We start from the raw sequence: 23,061 nt of genomic DNA on the forward strand, positions 1-23,061 counted from the left end.
TGCAGCCCATCACTTCATTACTTAGGAGGACTTAAAGGGAGACCCCCAAATCGGAAGCACACAGGATCGCCAGCCTCAGCAGAAGGTTCAGGCTACAGCTCTGTTCACATTCCATTCTTGCTGCCGTTTAACCAGTGTGTATCCTTATTCCCCAGACTTAGCTGCTCTGCTGACTCTGGCCACTGCCTCTCTGCTTCGTGTGTCCCTGCAAGTCCATTCCTTGTCTCTTCATTGGCCTGATCGTTTTGGTCCAGTTGGTCTGTGCTTCCAGGGGCCCAGGGTAAGGATTTACACTTTCATACCTAACACAAAGATCTCTGGCCGACATCACACGGAGGAACTGAAATTAACTCTACTCTTCTTTCCAAGCCTATATCTTGGCACAGGCTGCAGCTGCCCCCCAAAAAAGGGATTCTTCCTCCAGTTCATCCACCCAGTGTGGGCACTTCGCATAAGGACACAGTAGAAACCAACCCTAGCCCTGTCTATTCTGGGTCCTGTTAGTCTTTACCTTTTATGCTTTCTGTGCTCCAGAGTTGGTGGCTGACCATGGAGTAAGAATTGTCTTCTTTACAGAAATTCTTTGTTTCTAAGGCCAGATGTGATGGCTGACGCCTGTAATCCCAGCACTTCAGGAGGCTGAGGCGGGTGGTTCTCCTGAGGTCAGGAGTTCGAGACCAGCCTGGCCAACATGGTGGAACCCCGTCTCTACTAAAAATACAAAAATTAGCAGGGCATGGTAGTGCATGCCTGTAATCCCAGTTACAAGGGAGGCTGAGGCTGGAGAATTGCTTGAACCCAGGGGGCGGAGGTTGCAGTGAGCCAAGAACATGCATTCCAGCCTGGGTGACAGAATGAGACTCTGTCTCCAAAAAAAAAAAAAAAAAAAAAAAAAAAAAAATCACTCTTTCTAATAAAATAATATTTATTTGATTGCAAGTATACATAAAGTCATATGTACAATACATAGCAGACATGAAAGTCCCTAGCCATAAGGCAGAAGTAGCTGTATTTTCTGATTCTGCTCGGACCACTGGGAAATCTTAGGGGTGTTGTGTATCGAAAGTACCCAAGGTCTAGCGAATTCACTCGCCCTCTGTCCAGTCCAGGAGATCAAAGGCTCTAAACCACAGTCTCAGTCCCTTTCCATTGTCCATCAAGCTTGCCCGCTGCTGGCAGCAGACTCTGAATTTCCTATCAGCGTGAACATTCACACACACAGATGTGAGTTCTGTCCAGCAAAATCTCTATCCCAGGGACTGGCCGGGAGGGGGCGCCAGCGCTCATTTCATCATTCCTTAGGCTGGGAGCTCCTCCCAGTGGTTTCTCTTGCACTGAGTCCTTTCCACTGAAAAATCCTAGAGGTAATTCTGAGCTGGTTCCACGTGAATCCCTGAGAGTTTTTCACAGGCATGTGATAGCGCATTTTGGTCCAGAATCTAGAATTGGGAGGAACTGATTTTAAGCCTCTCCAAGTAACTGTGGGCAAAACCCTGAGAGCTTTTTTCACAAGGTGAGGTAGAGACTCTGGCTCTTGGAAGTAACAGAACTTAATTAAAATGAGTTTCAGTGTTTGATCATCCAAGGCAAGATTCACTGCTGCTTGCAGTTCAAAGATACTGGGTCCGTTGACGTAGTTGGGGCTCAAGATAAATATTCCTCTTCTGCTTCTCTTAATAACGCTCACAATGTCTTCTGCATACACTGGAAATAAAACATTTGATGATTTGCAATTGATATTGTTAAACCTTGAGTCAGAGAGGTCCTTGCAATGGATTCTCTTACATAAGGAGGAAGGGAGACATGTTTACTCTACCACTTACACTGTATCAGCTCTATTGCCAGTTGGAGATACGCTGCAGTGTCTAGTGACCCTCACCTTTACATTCCCTGCTTTGTGTTCAGTCTCCCCCAGTTGGCAATTCCTCTAGGAATAAAGCCAACTGGAACTAGGTAAGCTGGGATAATGGGAGCCATGGAACATCCCAGGTTCCTTGGTGGGGATATCTGAGGAGGAGGCGGCCAGCAGGACAGGCTGAGATCTGAACCTCTCAGAGTGTCCAGGGCTTGGCCCAGGCCTGAGAAGTCTGCTTGACCGGTGCTGAGTGAGCTTTGTGGGAGGCAGAGTCACAGAAATCAGAGGGGCCACTAAATTGGGGTGACCGAGACAACCTTCAGCTGTGAAGCCAGGAGAGGTATCTTTGTCCTAGAAGGCCTGCCTAGGGCCCCATATCATTGTTTTCTCCTGCAGATGGATCTGTTTGATAATGGAGCACATCTCTGGAACATATAGTTTCTGTATTGTTGCCCAAGATGTTCTAACCTCATGTAATCTCCCAGATCTATATTCCAAAAGAAAGAATGACAAAAAAGACTTGGAGATTGCATTGCACTGCCCTTTTTGCATTGTAGTTTTTCTTGACATGTTGGACTTACCTCCTCCTGGAGCCACATCTCTTTCAAGCAAACACAAGGTATATCCATATTTGTTTTCTAAAACATCAGGAAATAGGCTCAGGGCCAAGTGTTCTTCAGTCAAAGATGAAGTGGCCTCACTTGGAAAAGAGCTCCATTTTGCATAGGATACGAAAGCATCGAAATCCTTTTTATCTGAAGAATAGGAAAAATTATAAAAACATAAGTCATTTACTTTTTATTTTTTACTATCATGGTACACATACATATGCTTGAAACGTATGGTAAATGAATAAGAAAAAAGATTTGGGATACTTACTAAACTGATTTTAAAAATTCATTGCAAAATCATACCACTGAGTGCTATTGATTGTTCACCCCAAATTGAATTCTGATTTATGAAGCACTTTTGCATTTTCACTGAGGTTAGATCAAACGGCTGAGGCATTCTTTGATTAAATCACATGAACTCAGGAGTTTCTCTGAGCCTTCTTTGCACCTGCAGTGTTTCTGTCTCATTAGTCACACATCAAACAGGAGTCTGCCCCATCCAACATGATGATATCCAGTAAGCAAAGTGCTGCTAACACCCAGCACATTGTATCTAAGGAGAAATAGTACTTCCTCGGAGAGTTGATGGCACATACGCCGATATGTGAATCCCCATATGTAAAATAGAGACAATCATAACTCCTGGGCAGGCTGTTTTAAGGGTTTCATGAGATAATGTACATGAATTTCTTGGTGCCTGACTCACAGGAGGTTCAAGATAAATGTCCATTCCCCTCTATTCTAGATGGAAAGCTGTATGTATAGAACTTGTTACAGGATATTTTCAAGGTCTCATATGCCTCTGTTGACTGTATTATAAAATAATGATTTATATAATGTGTAAAATAATACAGTCAACAGAGACATATGAGACCTTGAAAATATCCTATATTTTCATATGCATGCTTTATAAATGCATACGATTACTGAGACTACGGAACTAACTGGAAGAAGTAGAAAATCCCAACACTTAATTCACAGGCTTTGGAATGGGATACATCAGATTCGTATTCCAGCAATTCCCACAATCCCTGTCAGAGTATTGTTACAAAATGGCAAACAATAGCACTGATTGCTGGTACTGTTTAGTAGTACACCATGTTCAAAGTGAACCTAAAAAGATGCCTCAGTGGATGGAAGTACCGGGTACCAAAAAGGAAGGTCCCAGAATCAATACAGGAGGATGCCAAAGAGCTGAGTTTGGGAAACTAACCTATGAAGCACCTCATTGCTCATGTAGGAAGGACAAGACTTGTGGAACATGCCTGGCAGGTAGGTGCTGTGCTGTTTAAATGTGTAACACACCATAGTTGCCTCCATTCCTTCCGTATCATGTGAAATCCCAGCAAACTAAAATTTTTCTATAACCTGGAAACTACATTTATTTAGTTATGAAATTAGAGAGTGGAGTATTAGATGATCTCTGACATCTTCCAGAATTCTAACATTCTACATCTCTAAAATTTTGGTTCCTCAGCACTAACTTCAAAGCAGTCATTTTGCTAAAAAATGTTAGGATGGCCAACAGAGGGCGCTGCATCCCTGTGCTTGAAAACTGGATTCTGCCTCCAGATCTGATCACTAAAACATTGTCTTCGCAAAGTAGAAAGAGAAAGGACACAAGTAAATGTTTCCCCATTGACTGACTCTTCTACACAAGTTCCAGAATCTTAAGGTAAGTAGCATTTTAAGACATTGATTACATAATGTGCTTCATTCAAAAAAGCTATTAAAATAAATCTTAAAAGCATTTGGTGTAAGGATTTCTAGTGTGTATTCTCAATAGCTAGTCTAAAGAAAGATGTGACTGATGCATTTCTTTCTTTTTTTCTTTTTTTTTTTTTTTTTTTTTTTTTGAGACGGAGTCATGTTCTGTCACCCAGGCTGGAGTGCAGTGGCGTGATCTCAGCTCACTGCAACCTCCCCCTCCCAGGTTCAAGTGATTCTCCTGCCTCAGCCCCCTGAGTATCTGGGATTACAGGTGCCACCAAGCCTGGCTACATGTTGTATTTTTAGTAAGGATGGGGTTGCACCATGTTGGCCACGTTGATCTCAAACTCCTGACTTCAAGTGATCCACCTGCCTGGGCCTTCCAAAGTGCTGGGATTATAGATGTGAGCCACTGCTCCCGGCCCCCCGCCGCCCTTTTTTTTTTTTTTTTTTTTTTTGAGATAGGGTCTCGCTCTGTCATCCAGGCTGGAGTGCAGTGATGTAATCATAGTTCACTGCAGCCTTGACTTCCTGGGCTCAGGTGATTCTCCCACCTCAGCCTCCTAAGTAGCTGGAACTACAGGGGGTGCACCACCACGCCCAGCTAACTTTGAAAAATTTCTTGTAGAGGCAGGTTTCACCATGTTGCCCAGACAGGTCTCAAACTCCTGAGCTCAAGCATTCCTCCCACTTTGGCCTCCCAAAGTGCTGGGATTACAGGTGTGAGCCACCACACCCAGCCTCCCATGCTGGTCTTTATTCACCCTTTCTTCCACTAGGGATCTGACAACTCCTCACTGAATTCCTAGTTTGGGAAAGCACTGGAGTTTGGAGGGCCCTCTCAGTAAGGTAGATAATTATCCCTGAAATCCAGCAGAAAGGGATTCTGCTTTTATTAAGCAACAGAGTCATTTACTAAAACTGCAAACCTTCTAACCTTAGAGATTTCCAGGACTAGAAAAAAAAAAAACAGAAGCAACGCTTCTATTCCAAAGAAGCAAACATCAATGAACATGATTATCCTGCCTCAAATATTGACAGGCACGTCATTGATAGTGATAGTGCTTGCATTTTACAGGACTTCTCACTTCTGGGGGCATTCCCACCATCTTCAAAGCCCTCATTTTACAGATGAGGCTAACTGAGGTAACAGCTAATGAGATCTCTTAAGCCAGACAACCTGTGCCCAAATCCCAAGCTCTAGTGCCTTCCAGTGGTTCAATTTTAGGCACATGACTTCCTGTCTCTGCCGGGCTGGTAGGATTGCTGTAACCATTAAAGTAACTAACGCGCATGGCAGGCATACACTCTAGTCCTCAAGAAACAGCCATAGCCTGGCATGTGCTGAGCATTTACCATGTGCTGGGCGCCATTCTAAATATTTAATGTGGCTGGGCATGGTGGCTCATGCCTGTAATCCCAGCACTTTGGGAGGCCAAGGCGGACGGATCACTTGAGGTCAGGAGTTCAAGACCAGCCTGGCCAACAGGGTGAAACCCAGCAGTCTCTACTGAAAACACAAACAATAGCTGGGCATGGTAGCGCATGCCTGTAATCCCAGCTACTCAGGAGGCTGAGGTAGGAGCATTGCTTGCACCTGGGAAGCGGAGATTGCAGTGAGCTGAGATGGCGCCACTGCACTCCAGCCTGGGAGACAGAACAAGGCTCCATCTCAAAATAAATAAATAAATAAATACAGACTTAATGTGTCTTAAGAATATACATCAATGAGCCCTCACAGCATCCTTTGGAATTGGTGCTATGACAATCCTGTTCTATAGATGAGGAAACAAAGGCACAGAGATGTTCAGTCATTTGCCCTATGACTTTAGGTTGGTTATATAGGGATTGTTTTTTAAGTTCACCATGTTTCACAATAGCATTGCCTACAAGATTCCTGGCAACTGGAATGAAAAAAATAATTGTTTCTCCAGCCTTCCTCAGTGTGAGGTCACTAGACTTGGAGGAAGGCCTCAAAACCTCAGGGGCATGACTTTATCCAGTGGGGACATTTCTTTCTTCAGCTCCTTCTTTATCCTCTGCCCTGGCTGGCAGGGGACATTTGAAATTCTTTTATAAGGTAACTCTGAGGAAACAAAGCCAAGAGGTAGTGATGGTATTTTCTGTTGTCCTGCTCCAAGTCAATTCCGAGAGGAAAAGTCAGAGGGCCACACACGGAGGTAACCTTACCCCCCAGCGTCTCGTCCTTGCTCTGGTAGGTCCGGTACAGCAGCACTATTTCAATCCAGTGCCTGTAGAGGAGGGCACTCGCCACCAGCACGGCCACCAGCGTCCCGATGGTGCCAAGCAGGATGTACAGGAGCACCACTGTGGAGACAGGGCTGGTATGAAGAGACACAGAGGCAGTGGGATTGGACCACGACCATGTTCAGGCCGGCGCTATGGCCCACCCAGCACCTTTTCCAGCTCTATTATTTTGTCAAAATCATTGCCACTAGCAGCAGTTTTTGTGAATCTGGAAACCTCATAAATCACACCATGGACTACTACTCAGCCTTAAAAAGGAACAAAATAATGGCATGTGCAGCAACCTGAACGGAGTTGGAGACTTTTTTTTTTTTTTTTTTTTTTTTTTTTTTGAGACGTAGTCTTGCTCTGTCGCCCAGGCTGGAGTGCAGTGGTGCGATCTTGGCTCACTGCAAGCTCCGCCTCCCAGATTTATGCCATTCTCCTGTCTCAGCCTCCCGAGTAGCTGGGACTACAGGTGCCGCCACCACACCTGGCTAATTTTTTTTTTGTATTTTTAGTAGAGATGAGGTTTCACCTTGTTAGCCAAGATGGTGGATACCATTATTCTAAGTGAAGTAACTCAGGAATAGAAAACAAAACATCGTGTATTTTCACTTATAAGTGGGAGCTAAGCTTTGAGGACACAAAGGCCTAAGAATAATACAATGGACTTTGGAGACGGAGGGAGAAGGGTGGGAGGGGAGTGAGGGAAAAAAGACTACACATTGGGTACAGTGTACACTGCTCGGGTGACGGGTATGCCAAAATCTCAAAAATCTAAAGATTTTAGATAAAGAACTTATCCATGTAACCAAAAACCACCTGTACCCCCAAAACCTATTAAAATAAAATTTTTAAAAATCACATTTTGAGTACTGTCTTACAATAAACACTAGATACCCCAGGGGAATGGGCAGTTCCTGATCAGGATGGCCTAGGAAACTTATCATATTCATTTTACTTTTTTACCCTCGTAAACTTCCACACAATCCATTTATATCTCTCTCATTGCATATTGTAAGTTATTTTCCTATATTATCATTCCTACTGCAGCCTACATTTCCTGAGACCAGGAGTCCCATCTGGCTTACCTGACACAAGGGATCTCCTGCGTACTCCCATAGGGGAAAACCTACGGGCCAGAACACACTTTGTCTTGTTTAAGCCTCGGAAACATTCAAACCTGCTTATAACTATAGTTATCTATTAATTAAAGGAATAAATGATATCAATTTCATCTCTGGGCATCTTTTTAAAGAAATTTAAATGCTATTCCTTACCTAGAATTTCTACTCCAGCTTTAAAAAAAAAAAAAATCCATGATATAGACACACCATTTTGAACAATGAACAAGATTACTCCTTCTCTCTTCCATTCTCCATTCATCAGAACATGAACCCATCATGTTCTCTGGATTTGGAAGCCAGGAAAGAAAAATTGGAAAGGGAGCTAGGTCTTAGCACAATGCCTGCCACTCTGGGCACACCCTGTAGCTATTGTAGAATGAATGCATGAATGAATGAGTGCATGAAAGAGTTGCTTTTCCAACACAGCCTCCCAAACGCAGAGTATTACTTAAGAGAACTAGCTCTAAACCAATCATATGCAGTTTACTAGTTGTGTGGCTTTGGTCAAGGTATTAAGTGGGTTGACACAAGGAAAGTGCTTAGAACAATGTCTGTCGTCTAGAAAATGTAATCGCTGTCATCATTATTATTATTCTCTAGGAAAACTCCTCCCCTCTCAAGTGAAGGCAGTTTCCTGCCTCCTGGGCAGCCTCCTGGGCTTACCTCCTCTCTTTTCCTTCAGTTGGACAGACTGGGTTGTGTTTCCAATGGAGTTTTGGACAAAGCAAACAAACTTCCTGCGAAGATCACGCTGAGTGACTTTTTCCAAGATGATATTACGCTCAATGATTTCATCCTTTAAAGTGGATTTAATACTGACAAAGGAGAAAAAAATACCGCTCCATTCAGTAACATATTTTAGCACCCATTTGCAGCATTTGGAATGCGTATAAGCAGCCAACAGTTTGGCTTTTAGAGAACTGTGAGATCAATAGTACAAGAAGATACCACGAGAATGTAAGATGGTCAAAAAGGGCTCATTCTTGACTCAATTATTGACTCTTCTAAGCATTCAAGCTAAGACATTATTTACTTGTGAGACTCGTCTGACCTTCCTTACTCTAAGAATTCCCCTTGAGAATAGATAATAACAATACCTTAAGAAAAATATTTAAAATGATCAACTCCTACTGAAGGTTTACTATGTGTACCAAATATGGACTTCTGTGCACCAAATATTGACTTTAATGCCCTCCATTCCTCACCTCCCAGGAGCCCTAGAGTATAATAGGATCATAATGGCCTTGGCCAGTGACAAGGACACGGCAGAGAAGGTGGGTGAGCAGCCCCAGACCACACCGCAGGGAATGGGCAGCCTGATTCCTGGGCTTGTGCCACGCTGCGCCACCCAGGAAGTTGGGAGTCTTGGCATTTATTCACAATTTGAGTTCTCTGAAGTTGCCGATCTACAATCCATCTTTGTGTTAAGAAATTTTGTGTATGTGGATGATGTTTTAGGCTGTGTTGCTCTGAGACCACGATGCCAGCTCCTATTCACTGAGTGCTTCCTACCTGTCACACATTGTGATAGGCATAACACCTCTGCTGTGACCAGCCCTCCCAGTGAGCTTGCAAAGTGCCATAGATTATCAATGGGGTGATGGAGGCTCACAGGGGCTAAGGTTCATGTTGCCACTAGATAGAAAATGGGTTTAAACCCAAGGGTGGGTGATGTCAAAGCATACGCTCTTGACTACACTCTCCTACTGTGAACTCTAATACAATGTCAGCTTAAGATGGGCCCCAATGACCTTCCTGATCTTAGAAATTCTTGCTAAATTTTATTGTTGTGACCAAAATCTATTCTGTACTTTTGTTGTAATAATATATGCTTTTCAAAATGATATTGCATTTGCTTATTGATATCTATTAAGTATCAAAAGAAGGTGCTTAATGCATGGACTCTTACTCTGGGTCACATCTTGGAAAAATCAGGGAATGCATCCTTTAGAGATATGTCTGATTGGACATCATTGGATCCAGGCCCTTTGATCCTTCCGAGGACTGGAGGTCAACTTTTCTTGTGATTGGATGGCTCCAAATAGCTAGGGTTTTCTACTGGCCAAAATATCTCACCAGTAAATTCTAACCACTGATCTGGGTTCTGTGCCCCAGAGGGCAAGAAACCAAGTCAAATTTCTCAAACAATATAACAGCTCCCAAGGATTTCAAGACAGAGAGCCCTCCTCTGATCCTCTTTTTCAGGGTTAAGTTGCTTCAGGTATTCATTCAATGGCCCTTTGCACTTTGCAATTCTGTACTTTTATTTTCACCACTAGTCGGTGCTCGTGGTTACACCATCGACTGTTTATTTTAGACGTTTCTAAAGGTAAAAGTAGCTCTTCTGAATTGCAGAGAACAGAATCCGTGAGGTTTTTTCTTACCTTTTTGCCTCAGGTACTGAGACTTCCCACTCTAGGTCAGCATCTTTGATGTACCATTTCATGACAGGGTTAAAGACCCTTTCAAAGCCAAATCGTGCTTTGCAGCTAATAGTTAAAGGCTTTCCTGAAAATGAAGAGACCAGAGAAAACAAGAAGGAAGCTGGTGAGAACACTTTGTCCTGTTTGGGAGGAAGCTGTCGCCAGGAGCTGTTTCCTGATGCAGTCAGATTTGCAGGTAGAATATGTGTGCCAGAAATAATGAAACGTCTACACATCTCTCATTCAGAAATGCATAAAACCAGGTACATTTGTTCTAATGGGCAATCCTTCTATCTCAACCATATGACCGTATGTTCTTAAAATGAAAATAAGCATGATTATATCACTAAGGGTTCTTATGTGGATTGAGGAAGACACTAAGAAAATCTAAGAAAATGAGGAATTTCTGAGATCAGCCCGGTCTTCTGCACCTACTATTGAAGCACAAGGTGTGTCCATAAAGACAATTTTACTATCCAATATTTGTTTATTAAGTAAAAATCATAATGTTATTGTAGCACGTGGTTTAAATAAAAAAATTATTTTGATATTAAGCAACTTTTCTGAACAATTCACTATGGATGGACATGCATATTATGAGACTAACTTTTTTCTACCCGTTTTTTTTTCCACGAGGAATATTCAGATATGCTGTGCCTCAAACTTCATATTTAACCGTGAAATGATTAGGAGCTCCATTTGAAAACTCATCTTTGCACCTTAACGTTTTTCCACTGGTAATACCTTATAATTCACTAATACATATGTAACTTGACTATTTGAATTAATCTAATTTTTTCCTCCTTCTTTCCTCCTTCCTTCCACTCCTGTGATGTTTGAGCATATAGCCAGTGCTATTTCTAGAGTCAGAACACACCACTCCTGCCACCTAGTGATCTTATATCATAATATGTAGTTTTACATTTCTTTCTAAAATAATAAATCTTTTAGTAGCATTTTAGAAAATATTTATATTATTAAAAGAAAAACAGCATTTTATTTTAAATACAACAATTCTTATTTGTCTGTGTAGAAAGACAGAGATGTTATTGAAGTTGACAAAATAAAATGAGACCACAGGGAAGTCGATTTCTCCTCAACCCCAAAGAGGACACTACTTTGGAATACAAATTGTTTGAGCAGGGGTTGTAGAATTCTACTACAATTCTCTTAAAGGCCAGACTAAATGTCATATTCGTAAGAGTTAATGTTACTCAGGTTGGCGAATTTGTAGTCATAACTGATGGACCTACCCAACACATACAAAACCACCTGTTCCTGGGGGAAGTTAAGAAAGGATAAAAATCTATTGATCATGTTTTATGCTCCAGCCACTTAACATACATTGTCTCATTATTTCTGAATATATTTTTTTTCTTTGAGATGGAATCTCGCTCTGTCACCCAGGATGGAGTGCAATGGTGCAATCTCGACTCACTGTAACCTCCGCCTCCCAGGTTCAGGTGATTCTCCTGCCTCATCATCCTGAGTAGCTGGGATTACAGGCACCCACCCCCACATCCGGCTAATTTTTGTAGTTTTAGTAGAGATGGGGTTTCACCATGTTGGCCAGGCTGGTCTCAAACTCCTCACCTCAAGTGATCTACCCACCTCAGCCTCCCAAAGTGCTGGGATTACAGGCATGAGCCACCACGCCCAGCCTGCAATATAATCTTTTAGGGTCAGTTTTATGATAGCTCTTTGCAGATTTAAGTACTGAGGCTTAAAGGATGAAGTAACTGTGCAAGGTCACAAAACTAGTCAATGGCTGAGTTAAAATTCACACCCAATTCTGTTTGACTGGAAATCCCAATGCTGTTTTCCTTCTATCACACTTAGACCTGCTCCCAGCAGCACAATGTCATTCAATGGCGATGAGGCTCAGCTTACCAAGTTCTACTTCCAGTGTGCTCTCGACAGGATCCAGAATATCTGGTTTGAGTTTAGTGTCTCCCACTGAAAGATGAAAACAAAGATTATTATTTGCATTGAGAAGTCTGAAGGCCTGCTTGATGAAGACTTGGGTGCACAGCCACACTTTGATCTAAATGTCTTAGGGCTCTGTCTTCAAATTTTACCCATTATCTGTAAGTTTAGGAATTCCGGTTTCCATGTAAAAAGCTTGCCCCCTAAAATGACTGCCACATCAGGTTGTGGGTGCTGGTAGAACATTAGTTGTTAATTGATCCATCTCCTCCTGCATGTATTTTCTTTCACACTAATCCTGCCCCTTGCAGACTTGAGCTCCTATGCCTGTCTTTTCCTACAAGATTTCTTTGTGGTGCCATCTGGCTGAGTAATCAAACCAAAAGGAGAATCTGCCCGAGAAACTGTGCAAGTCAAGCATATCTGAGTCCACCTCTCCATCCTTTAACTCATGGTTTATTTCAAAATAAAGAAGAGTCCAGTCCTTAATGAACAATTTTATCAATCAACTTCTTGCCACAAACTTTCAAATATGCCTCCACTGTCAAACTTCCTCCTGAAGCTGTGTCTTTTTCTGGATAAAGAAAAATTCAGGGTCTTTGCTGTTGACATCATCTACTTTTACTTCTCAGAGTCCTCCTTCTCCCCTTTGCACCATCTCAGTCCTGTATTTTTAACTTGTCTCTCTTTCCTTCTCTCTCTCTTTCTCTGGGCTTCTTCTCATCACCATTTATTCATGCTCAGTCTCATCATCCTAAAAAAGAAAAAACACTCCCTGCCTTATGTCTCCAGCTTCACTTATTCTCTTTCCTTCCCAGCCAAATTCTTGAAAGGCAGTTCTCTGTGCTAATTCCCTCCACCCGCTCACCTCCTATGGAACCTGATTTCCGCCACCATCATTCCACTGAAACTGCTTTAGCCAAACTCACCAGTGCCACCCATGCGCCTAAATCCATTGGGCATAATCAAATTTCATCTACTTTACCTCTTAGCAGCATTGGACACTGTTGGCCATGCTCTCTTTGAAACCCTCTCTTCTTTTGGTTCCATGTGCCTGTACTCTACTGCTTACCTTCAACCGCTATATTCGCTTCTCTGTGCCTGTCCCTTCCTCTGTGTCTCTTTTAACTATTAGTCCTCTCCTAGTGTTCTTTCACTCCTCCTGATACCCCTGGGTATTAAGTTTACCCTCTAGGCCTCTTCCCTATGAAAGGTCTTGGTGCCTGAGGTTATGTCTTTTCTACCTCATCAATTTCACTTTCTTTGTTGCTCTTCTCGCCACCCTTCCACTGATATTCACTTGCTGATGTATGCTCCCATCCCCTTTAAGGATTGTCTTCCTCTTTTCCACCTCTTCAAGCATTCCCGGGTTCAGCTCTAGGCCCTTCTGTCTCTATACTCACTTCCTAGGTGATCTCATTCAGTTCTTTGGCTTCAGATATTATGTAAAAATTGACCATCTTCACATTCATATCTCCAGCCCTAACTTCTCCAGACTGGCTTGTCCGAATACCTACTTGTCATCATACCTTGGATGACTAAAAGTCCTTTTAAGCCTAATACTTAATCTCCTCTTCAAATGCTCTTTCCCTTCAGCTTTTTCAGTCTCATTAAATGGTGCCACCATTCCCTAACTTATCCAGGGCAGAAAACAAAAACATCCTTGATTCTTCTCTTTCTCCTACCTTTTACGTAAAAACCATCATCATGCTCTGTTGACTTATGAGTCCAGCCACTTCTCATCACCTCTACTAGGTCTATTCACGGCACAAGCAGAGGCATGGTTTAACCATGAGTCAAGTCTGCTGCTCCATGACTGTGCCTGCTCTCATCCTCTGTATTGATGTGCTCTGTCAGCAGATTCCCTCCTTGACCAGCTCAAAGGCTGGCTTGTATCCATGACACCTGCTTTCCTTCTTCCTTGCTCCCGAACACCAAATCATTTAGATGTACCTCCTAAACATTTCCAAAGTCATCCACTTCTCTCCATTCCCTCTACCACTCCCTAGTTCAGATCCCCATCAGCAACTGCCTGCTTGACCGCAGAACTTCCTAACTCTTCTCCCTGCCTCCATTCTTGCTTTTAAAAACCCACTTCCAACCCAGCAAACAAGGTGATCTATCTTGAATACAAGTTCAGTCATGACATTCTCCCACTTAAAACCCTCAATGCCTCCCCATTGTTCCTTCATAACACCTCACACGTATTAGAAGAGTGTGATGTCAGTCCTGTTCCCAGATGCTCTCCTTTATCTCCTGGACATCAGCTCTGCTGCTGCCTCAGTCTGGAATGGAAGCTCCCCTACCCTTACTGAACTGGTGTGTCCTCATCCGTCAGTTCTCACTTGGAGCGGGCTTCCCCAGGTTAGGTCTGGTGGGCCTCCATGTGCCCATAGTGCTCCTTTCTTTCACTGCACTGTATTGTAATAACTTGCCTCACCTTTGTCTTCTTCCCAAAATGGAAAGCTCTTGGAGGCCAGATAAAGCATCTGGACACTCATTCTTGCAGCCTTAGCTCCAAGCCTGACGCATATTAGGTGTTCAGTAAATATTTGTGTGGAAATGAATAAATGCGAGAATGAATGACTAAATGAGGAAGACAGGGATGATGACAGAGAGGGCTTGACTGAAATAGCTGCAACAGATATTGCAAGGTGTCCCTCGGGTGAGAGGAAAGCAGATTATGCCATGAAGAATTTGAGGAGCTGAGTGATGGCTGAATAAAAGTACAATTACACATCACTTGGAGGGGAAAAGTGGTGTGAGTGGGGTATTCACATTCTAACTTGTCTTTCAAGGAGCAACCTAATAATATAAAATGAAATCTTATCTATAGAAGATCTAATCTAAAGTAATATAAAATAATTCTGAATGCTAGAGGGTGCAAGGAGCAGGAGAGTTTCACTCGGTCTTGGGGTGCTCCGTGTGGTTTGTATCTTGTAATAAAAGAAGATTAATATCTTAACTAAGAGCTACGTCAACCACCCTGTAGCTCTTTGATATAAACTATGAGTGACTGGCTCTTTTATGTTTTGACTTCTTAGACCACATTTAAATTAATTCTATCACATAGTTGATTCAAGCTGATACTTGCGGATCTAGTAAGAATGACCCAAGGGAAAGGTTAGGGCAAAAATAGACAAGTTGCAGAAGAAAGTCAATGAATCACAAAACATGTAACAAGATGCTCAACCTCATATTAGCCAGGGAAGTACACTATGGAGTAGAAAACAACAAACAAAAAAGAACCTCCACTTAACACCAGTCATAAAGTCTGATAACACCAAATATTATTTGGGAATAAAGGGCATTTTCTGCTAATGGGTGTGTAAATTGACAGACCAATAATTTAATATAATACCAAGTGTTTATGACACAAAACACATTTCATAACTGAAAACAATATTCTATTTTATTAATAGATGCATACCTACATAGAAAAAGTATAAAAACATAAATGGAAATGATATACATGACAAGACGTGACTATACTGCAGAAACAAAGGCCTGGAAGAGAATGGGATCATAGACGTCAAGTTGTCTTTGCAATGTTTTGTTTCTTTAAAGAAAACAAAATTATGATTTTAAGCATGTGGGAAAATTGTAACATGGTTAAAACTGGTGATAGGTACCTGGATGTCACAATATTTCTGTGTGTGAAATGTTTAATACATTTTTTAAATTTATTACAAAAGCAAATCAGGGACGTATTCATGGACAACCCAACTTGTGAGAATTTGAACCTGTTTCAGAACTTAGTCTTCCTTGGGGGATGGTAACTTTGATGTTTGCCCACATGAAAGGTTTTACGTGATTACAAGTGTATGACTATCCTTTTTTTTCCCTAAGAGGAAAAACTAAGTCAAAAGAAGATAATTTTAATCTGGCTCTCAGATCTCAATCTTGAGATAAAAATCTCACTTACCAATGGTTCTCACTTGAACAACAGCTCTGACCGTCCACGAACTTGCAGTATCCGACTGAGTGTAATCACATACGTATGTGCCCTGGTGATAGATGTAAACTTCATCCACTGCGATTCGGTTGCTCCTTGTCGTAGAGAGGAGTTTTCCATTCTAATCCAAAAGATATTTTAAGCAGATAATTTTTGCCATAGAAAAACTGTATGAAATACATACCTAAAGGAAAATCTTACAAATTTGAACAGGGAGGAAGAAGGTCAATCCAAGATAAGGGTATCCCATAAGCCAGGAAGACATTGTGTTCAAAAACTGTACTTGTATATTTGAAACAAGAGGCGTTTTCTAATACAATTGCATATGTGTAAAAATGAGAGAGTCGAACCTCCAAACCTGATCAGCCCCTAAAGAGCTTCCCAGAGCATGCGTGACTTGGAGCCCTGAGAGTATTCTAGAAGACATGTAGTGTTCTAAGGGCTGACACCAAAATGAATTTTTTAATGTGTGTGTGTACACATACACATATATAGATACACACACACACACATATACACACACATATATATAACATATATTGTATATATTTACACATATAAACAGATACATACTTATAAATAAATAGATATATTATACAAACAGAGCTTCTGGAACGTGAGTGGCTTTTTTCTCTCTCTGACAAAGCTGGTAAGTGAGAGCACTGAGAATCAGTCTCATTTTTTTCTGGTTCTGAGTTTCATTTTCTGATTGAAGAATTTCCCTTCCACTTTGCCTGCCTACTGGTAGAAGCTGGGATTCCCCCACGCCACATCCCTAGTGTATTTCCTGTGGTCCAAGAAGGAATTTCCAGCAGGCTGGAAAGGAGACTAAGGGTGGGGACAGACCGGCCAGAGAAGGACAGCTGTGGACAGGAAGCAAAACAAGGCCAAGAGGTGGTGGTATACAAGGCTAAATATACACCAGATGATCTCAAGAATCAGGAATTTTTCCAAAGGAAGTTTTAAAACACAGGGGGAAATTCAAAGATAAAGCTTCAGAGGACGCAGTGATAACATACAAAGATCAGAATTTGGGAAAGAGGCATGTCATAAATCGCATGAGAACGTGATGCAGGGAGGACACAGAGCCATCCCTAAGACCTTACCTAAGCCACGGGGGAGGATGGGGAATGAATAATACATCGTTTTACCCACAAAAAGGTAAGTGAGGCTTAGTGTGTATCATTAAGACTTTATGAAATGGAACTTAGAGGAAACATCAAAGAAAAGAAATTAGGGAGAAGCAATTTATGCCAAGGATGATGGGAAACCCATTCTGATAATACAATTACAGATCATCCTCATAGGACAAAGAGAGGCTAATGCAGCTGCACAGGGAACTCTTGGTTTTGCTCATATGTGAAGCAGTCATGAACCGAATATGGAAACAGGCACATCCACCACTGTGAATCTGGATGAATAGTGTCCGTAAGTCTTCAAACAAATGGAGGCATTAAAAAAAAAAAAAAAAGCTGAAGACACTGCAAAGGGCTTTTAAAGGCATGTGTAAAGCAGGGAGAAGAACACAGTTATTATACTGCAATATTATCGATTTCTTATACTACCCGTCAGTACAGCTACCGAGCATCATGCACACTGTGTTATTCTATGGGAATGGTACTTCCTGGATTTGGGCAACACAGTGGGGCTCCTAGCTGGGCTTCCACTACCTAGTCTGGGAAGACTCCAAAGACCTGCATTAATTTCACTCTCCTCCCTGGCCCATTCTCCCTGGTGCCTTTCAGGTTTTCCATGTCCATTTTAATGTTCCTTATCATAGACTCATTGTGTCCAGGTCTGTATTCATCACATCTTTCCTGCCCCTAATTGAATTTACTACTACTATCTCTAACTTGATAAATACTGTGAACATATGTTGAGCCACAAAGACTCCAAATATTCTACTCATCTGTTTTACACACACTCCCAGTCAAAGCTTTTAATCTTTCATTTTATTACATGAAAATATCACTAGCATCTGCCACCTTCTTCCTTTTTCCACTTCCTTCTGTCCTGTCCTGGATCAGGACTCACACTCGTAAAGTTCAAACACATCAACGAGGTCCCCGTAACCATCATAAGCAACCGACAACCTTTATTTCCATTCTAGTCCTAATTAAACCACTCAAGAACTCTCAGCTGCCATCACAGTGAGCCATTCAGTGTGACCATTCACTAAATATCCCCTTTGCTTTTATGTTTCTGTTGTCTATGCTGCTCTTTCCTGTTAAGTGTAGTTGCAGTCTCTTGCCCCAGTTATCAACTAACAACATTCTATTGATAGATTTTTTAAAACAAATATTTATCTTCTAAGGGGAATGGAGTATATTATGGAAATTATTGATAATGGGCTAGATATCAATTTCTAGTGAAAGTCTTGAATTAATTATTTAACAGATGGTTTATGAACCCTTAGAAAAGGAAGTGATGGTTAATATCAGCCAGCTTGCATTTGCTAACAACATTCATATCAAGGTAATCTCATTGTTGCCCACAATTGAATAGACTAGAGGTTCAGAGAAGCACAGCGGACACAGAGTATCTTTGCTATAGTGAATCATTTGAAAAATATTCCCATGATCTCTCTGTTAAACCAAAGGTACATTGTGAACTGAATGATCAGATACACAGCATTTGAGTGCCCTTTTAGTTAATTAAGCAGAACCTTGCATTGCGGATGAATGAATCATATGCAACTAGAAGGATCAAACTGGAGTCAACAGCAGAGCACTCTCTCCCTGGTGCTAGCCTGGTCAGTGGTTTTAGCAGGGGCTTGAGTGAGAACATATCATGCTGATCTCATCTACATGACTCATAAACCTGCGTGCGTTGGCTAATATGTCAGCATTCAAAATCAGAATTCCAACCTCTTGACACGTAGAGTGAACTAAAAACAATAAATTATCATTTAACAGAAGTAAATATAATATCATGAACATAAGTTACAAATTCTACTCCACAAACAAAAATAGAGAGAACTGGCTTGATATCAGTTTTGGTGAAAAGACTTGCCTGCCAACTCAGAATAAATCAATCATATCATGGGGCTGTCCCAAAGCTAAAACAACCATGAACTGTGGCAATATTCTGTTCTGAACAAGGAAGGCAATGCTTCCTCTGTTTCAGTGTTGGTTAGACAGCGTATAGATGATTGTTTTGAACACGTGTTAGAAAGCTGTCCAGACCTTCAGAGTTCTGAAATGTTCATCGTGAGAATAATCAAACAGGCCAATGTTTCAACCCTGGAAACAGTTTTGAGAAATATAATCTAAATTATCTTCTTCCTATTTAGAAACTCATTAAATTACCTTCTTCTTTATTTAGAAACACATTCATCTTTGTATCTAGCCAGTCTCACCATGCTCACCAGTTCTCCACAGCACTAGGCCCACAGGATGCCAACAGGTGCCAGTTACAAGAACCAGGAAATGAGAAGAAGTATCAGGTATAGGTACAAAACTTCTTTGTGGTTGGCATGATGGCTCACACCTGTAATCCCAGCACTTTGAGAGGCCGAGGCAGGTGGATCACCTGAGGTCAGGAGTTCAAGACCAGCCTGGCCAACATGGTGAAACCCCATCTCTGCTAAAAATACAAAAATTCGCTGGGTGTGATGGCCCACACCTGTAATCTCAGCTACTCGGGAGGCTGAGGCACAAAAATAGCTTGAACCCGGGAGGTGGAGGTTGCAGTGAGCCAAGATTGTGCCAGTGCACTCCAGCCTAGGCGACAAAGAGAGAGATTCCATCTCAAAAAACAAACTTCTTTGTGGTTGGCATGATGGCTCGCACCTGTAATACCAGCACTTTGGAAGGCCAAGGCGGGAAGATTGGTTGAAACCATGAGTTCGAAACCAGCCTAGCAACATAGTGAAACCCTTTCTCTACCAAAAAATTTTAAAATTAGCTGGATGCAGTGGTGTTTGCCTGTAATCCTAACTACTTGAGATGCTGAGGCTGGAGGATCACTTGAGCCCAGAAGTTCAAGACTGCAGTGAGCTGTGATTACACCACTGCATTCCAACCTAGGCAGCAGAATGAGATCCTATCTCTAAAACAAACAAACAAACAAACAAACAAATGCTTCCATGCCACATAGGGCTTAAAATCAACCCAGCAGCCATGTCAGAAGTGTGGCAAGAGAATGTGGCATGAGTGAGATTGTCTTAAACCACCAATGGAAATGTTATTCAAGGCGCAAGTCCTACTAACAGGAGGTCACAGCAATGTCGTCAAAACTCATATCTCGGTGCCCTAGGCCAATACAGAAGAGATTTTCCTACTGCCCTTCATTATAATTTTGACTTGTGTCAAGGATTTGCTTAGCTGAAGGTCATAAAATGCTGTTACATTAAATGTAACTATTATTTATTTAAGATGAAGTCTGTTTACGCCAAGGCTGTTTTTTCATTACATTTTTAGAAATTAGAAAAATACATAGAAAAAGTTAGTAGAATAAATAATAAATAACTCACTTTAATTCTGACTTTCTCAGTCATTAAATATTTTAATTAATAATCTCCAAGCATGGTGACCCAGCCGGGCCCCAGCACTTTCCTGCAGCCTTCCCCGGGCCAGGAGGCAAGCACAGGTCAGCAATTATCGGCAGAGGGAGCAGCTGGCCCCACCCAGACCCAGAAGGTGAGTAGCAACCCAATCAAGCCTCAATGCTCTGCTTAAGGCTATCCCCGGCCCAGAGGTAAGATCAAGCCCACACACATCTGTGTAGCCTAGCTTCTGCCCCTGCCCATCCCAAATTGCTAAGCAGCAATCCCAGAGAACTCACTTTGCCTCAGAGCCTGGCATGTTGTCCTGCCGAACTACACAATCTAACAACAGTATTTCTCAGCCAGATGTAGGGCATTTGGGTGCCCTTTTAGTTAATTAAGCAATTCCTTCATGTTGTGGGTGAATGGAAGACAGAAGGGTATTGCTCTGTGACTGCCTCTGATCAGGCAAAGTTGTAGACTATCTGGGAAGACAGTCTGCAGCTTTGCTTGATCAGAGGCAATCACAGAGCCCAGCCAGCCACTCAACCTTACAATAGAGTTCAGGAAGTGGTCTCACTGGAACGTGAAGCACAGAAAGCAATTCCACTTGACCTCAGTGCCCAGAAAACAGCCAAGCCCATCTAGAAAACTCAACACCAAAGTCTGCTTATCTGGGATTGCTACCAAGTAGCCCACCTGGAATCCCAGACCAGACTAAACAGTGAAGGTCTGCTACCACCAAAGATTGTCTACAAACACCAAAAGAGGTGGCTGTTTCCTCAACTGCATAGGCACCAATGCAAGGACCAATGATTATGAAAAATCAAGGAAATATGACACCACTAAAAGAAACTAATAAAGCTCTCATAATGAAATCGGAAGTAAAGATCTAAGAAATGACTGAAAAAACTTCAGAATAATCTTCTTAAAGTAGTTTAGGAAACCACAAGAAAATATGTATAAAAAAAATAAAATAAGCGTTGAAAACAATTCCCAAACAAAATGAAAAGTTTAATAGGGAAACAGAAAAAAAAAATTTTTAATAGAAATCCTTCTCCTTGAAGGGTGGTTATTTGAAAAATAAAGAAATCCTACAGATAAAGAATATAATACCTGAACTATAATATCAACAGCAGATTTGATTAAGCAGAAGAAAGCATCAGTGATATCAAAGATGACATTTGAAATTATCTAGTCAGAGGGGCAAAAAGAAAAAGAATGAAAAAGACTTCTAGTTATGGAACACCTTCAAGAGAACTCAAAATCACATAATAGGAAGTTTAGAAGATGGAAGAAAAAAGAAATCAGAAAGCGTATTTAAGGGAATACTGGCTGAAAATTTCCCAAATCTAGGGAAAGACAATATTCATGCATAGGACACTCAGATGTTGCCAATCAAATTCAACCCAAAAGGGGTTTACCAAGATACAGCATAATCAAATTGTCAAAAATTCAAAGACAAAGAAAGAATACTGAAAGTAGCAAGAGATGAGAAACTTACCATGTTCAAGAAAGTCTCAATATTGCTATCAGTGGATTTCTCGGCAGAAACTCTATCAGCCAGGAGAGAGTGGGATGATATATTCAGTGATGAAGGAAAAAACCCAAAGAAACTGCCAACCAAGCAAAGCTGTCCTTCAGAAATGAGAGGGAAATTAAAACTTTCCCAGACAAACAAAAGCTAAGGGAGTTCATCCCCACGTGGTCTACTTTTAAGAATTGTTCAAGGGAATTATTTAAACTGAAATGAATGCCTGCTAATTAATAACAAAAAATATGAAAGTAAAAAATTCAATGGTAGTAGGTAATACATAGTCATATTCATAATTCTCTAATAATGTAAGGGTGGTATATAAAGCCATTTATCATTACTATGAAAGTTAATAGACAAAACTAATAAAAACAACCCTAGCTGTAATAAATCATTAACAAATAGAAACTACAACAAATGTAAAATTTGACATCAAAACCATAAAAGGTAGGGGAGAGGAAATGGAAGTGTAGTTTTGGTATATAAAGTTAAGTTGTTATTAGCTTAAATAGCCTGTTACAAGTGTTTTATGGAAGCCTCGTAGTAACCACAAAACAAAAACGTCTAGTGGTTGCACAAAACATAAATAGAAAAGATTCAAAGCGTAGCACCAAAGAAAGCCATCAAAACACAAAGGAAGATACCAACAGAGAAAAAGTAACAAAAAAACCTACAAAACACACAGAAAATAAGTTACAAAATGGCAACAGCATGTGCTTATCTACTAATAATTACCTTGAATGTAAATGAATTAATCAAACCATTTACAATATGTCTCCAATCAAAAGACATTTAAAGGTTAAATGGGTTTTTAAAAATTCAGCTATATGCTGCCCTCAAGAGATTTACTAATAAGGACACATATAGACTAGAAGGGAAAGGATGAACAAAGATATTCCATACAAACGAAAACCAACAGAGAGCAGGGATAGCTCTACTTATATCAGACAAAATAGACTTTCAGTCAAAAACTATAAAAAGAGACAAGAAAGATCATTGTATAATGATGAAGAGTCCATTCACTAAGAGGGTATAACAATTGTAGATACATAGGCACCCAATATTAGAGCACTTAAATACGTAAGGCAATTATTAAATGAAGAAAGAGAAAGACTGCAATACAATAATAGTAAGAAACTCAGTACCTTAATTTCAACCATGGACAACTCATTTAAGCAGAAAAT

General features: G+C 41.1%; 1 protein-coding gene across 4 annotated transcripts in view; it reads right to left on the reverse strand.

Annotated features, from left to right (window-relative positions):
* Positions 1-911: 911 nt before the first annotated feature.
* IL18RAP (interleukin 18 receptor accessory protein) overlaps positions 912-23,061 on the reverse strand; it is a 35,786-nt gene continuing 13,636 nt past the window's right edge. For all 4 annotated transcript variants that reach the window (XM_031655409.1, XM_021925143.2, XM_021925142.2 and 1 more), the window contains 7 exons: positions 15,828-15,978; positions 11,867-11,932; positions 9,938-10,061; positions 8,217-8,368; positions 6,367-6,504; positions 2,437-2,610; positions 912-1,704 (listed from right to left, as the gene is read on the reverse strand). In XM_031655409.1, the coding sequence (XP_031511269.1) occupies positions 1,292-1,704; positions 2,437-2,610; positions 6,367-6,504; positions 8,217-8,368; positions 9,938-10,061; positions 11,867-11,932; positions 15,828-15,978 (1,218 nt within the window). In that variant the 3' untranslated portion in view covers positions 912-1,291. The remainder of the gene's footprint in view (positions 1,705-2,436; positions 2,611-6,366; positions 6,505-8,216; positions 8,369-9,937; positions 10,062-11,866; positions 11,933-15,827; positions 15,979-23,061) is intronic.

The sequence above is a fragment of the Papio anubis genome, chromosome 14 (assembly GCF_008728515.1).
Source record: "Papio anubis isolate 15944 chromosome 14, Panubis1.0, whole genome shotgun sequence".
Taxonomy (NCBI): domain Eukaryota; kingdom Metazoa; phylum Chordata; class Mammalia; order Primates; family Cercopithecidae; genus Papio; species Papio anubis.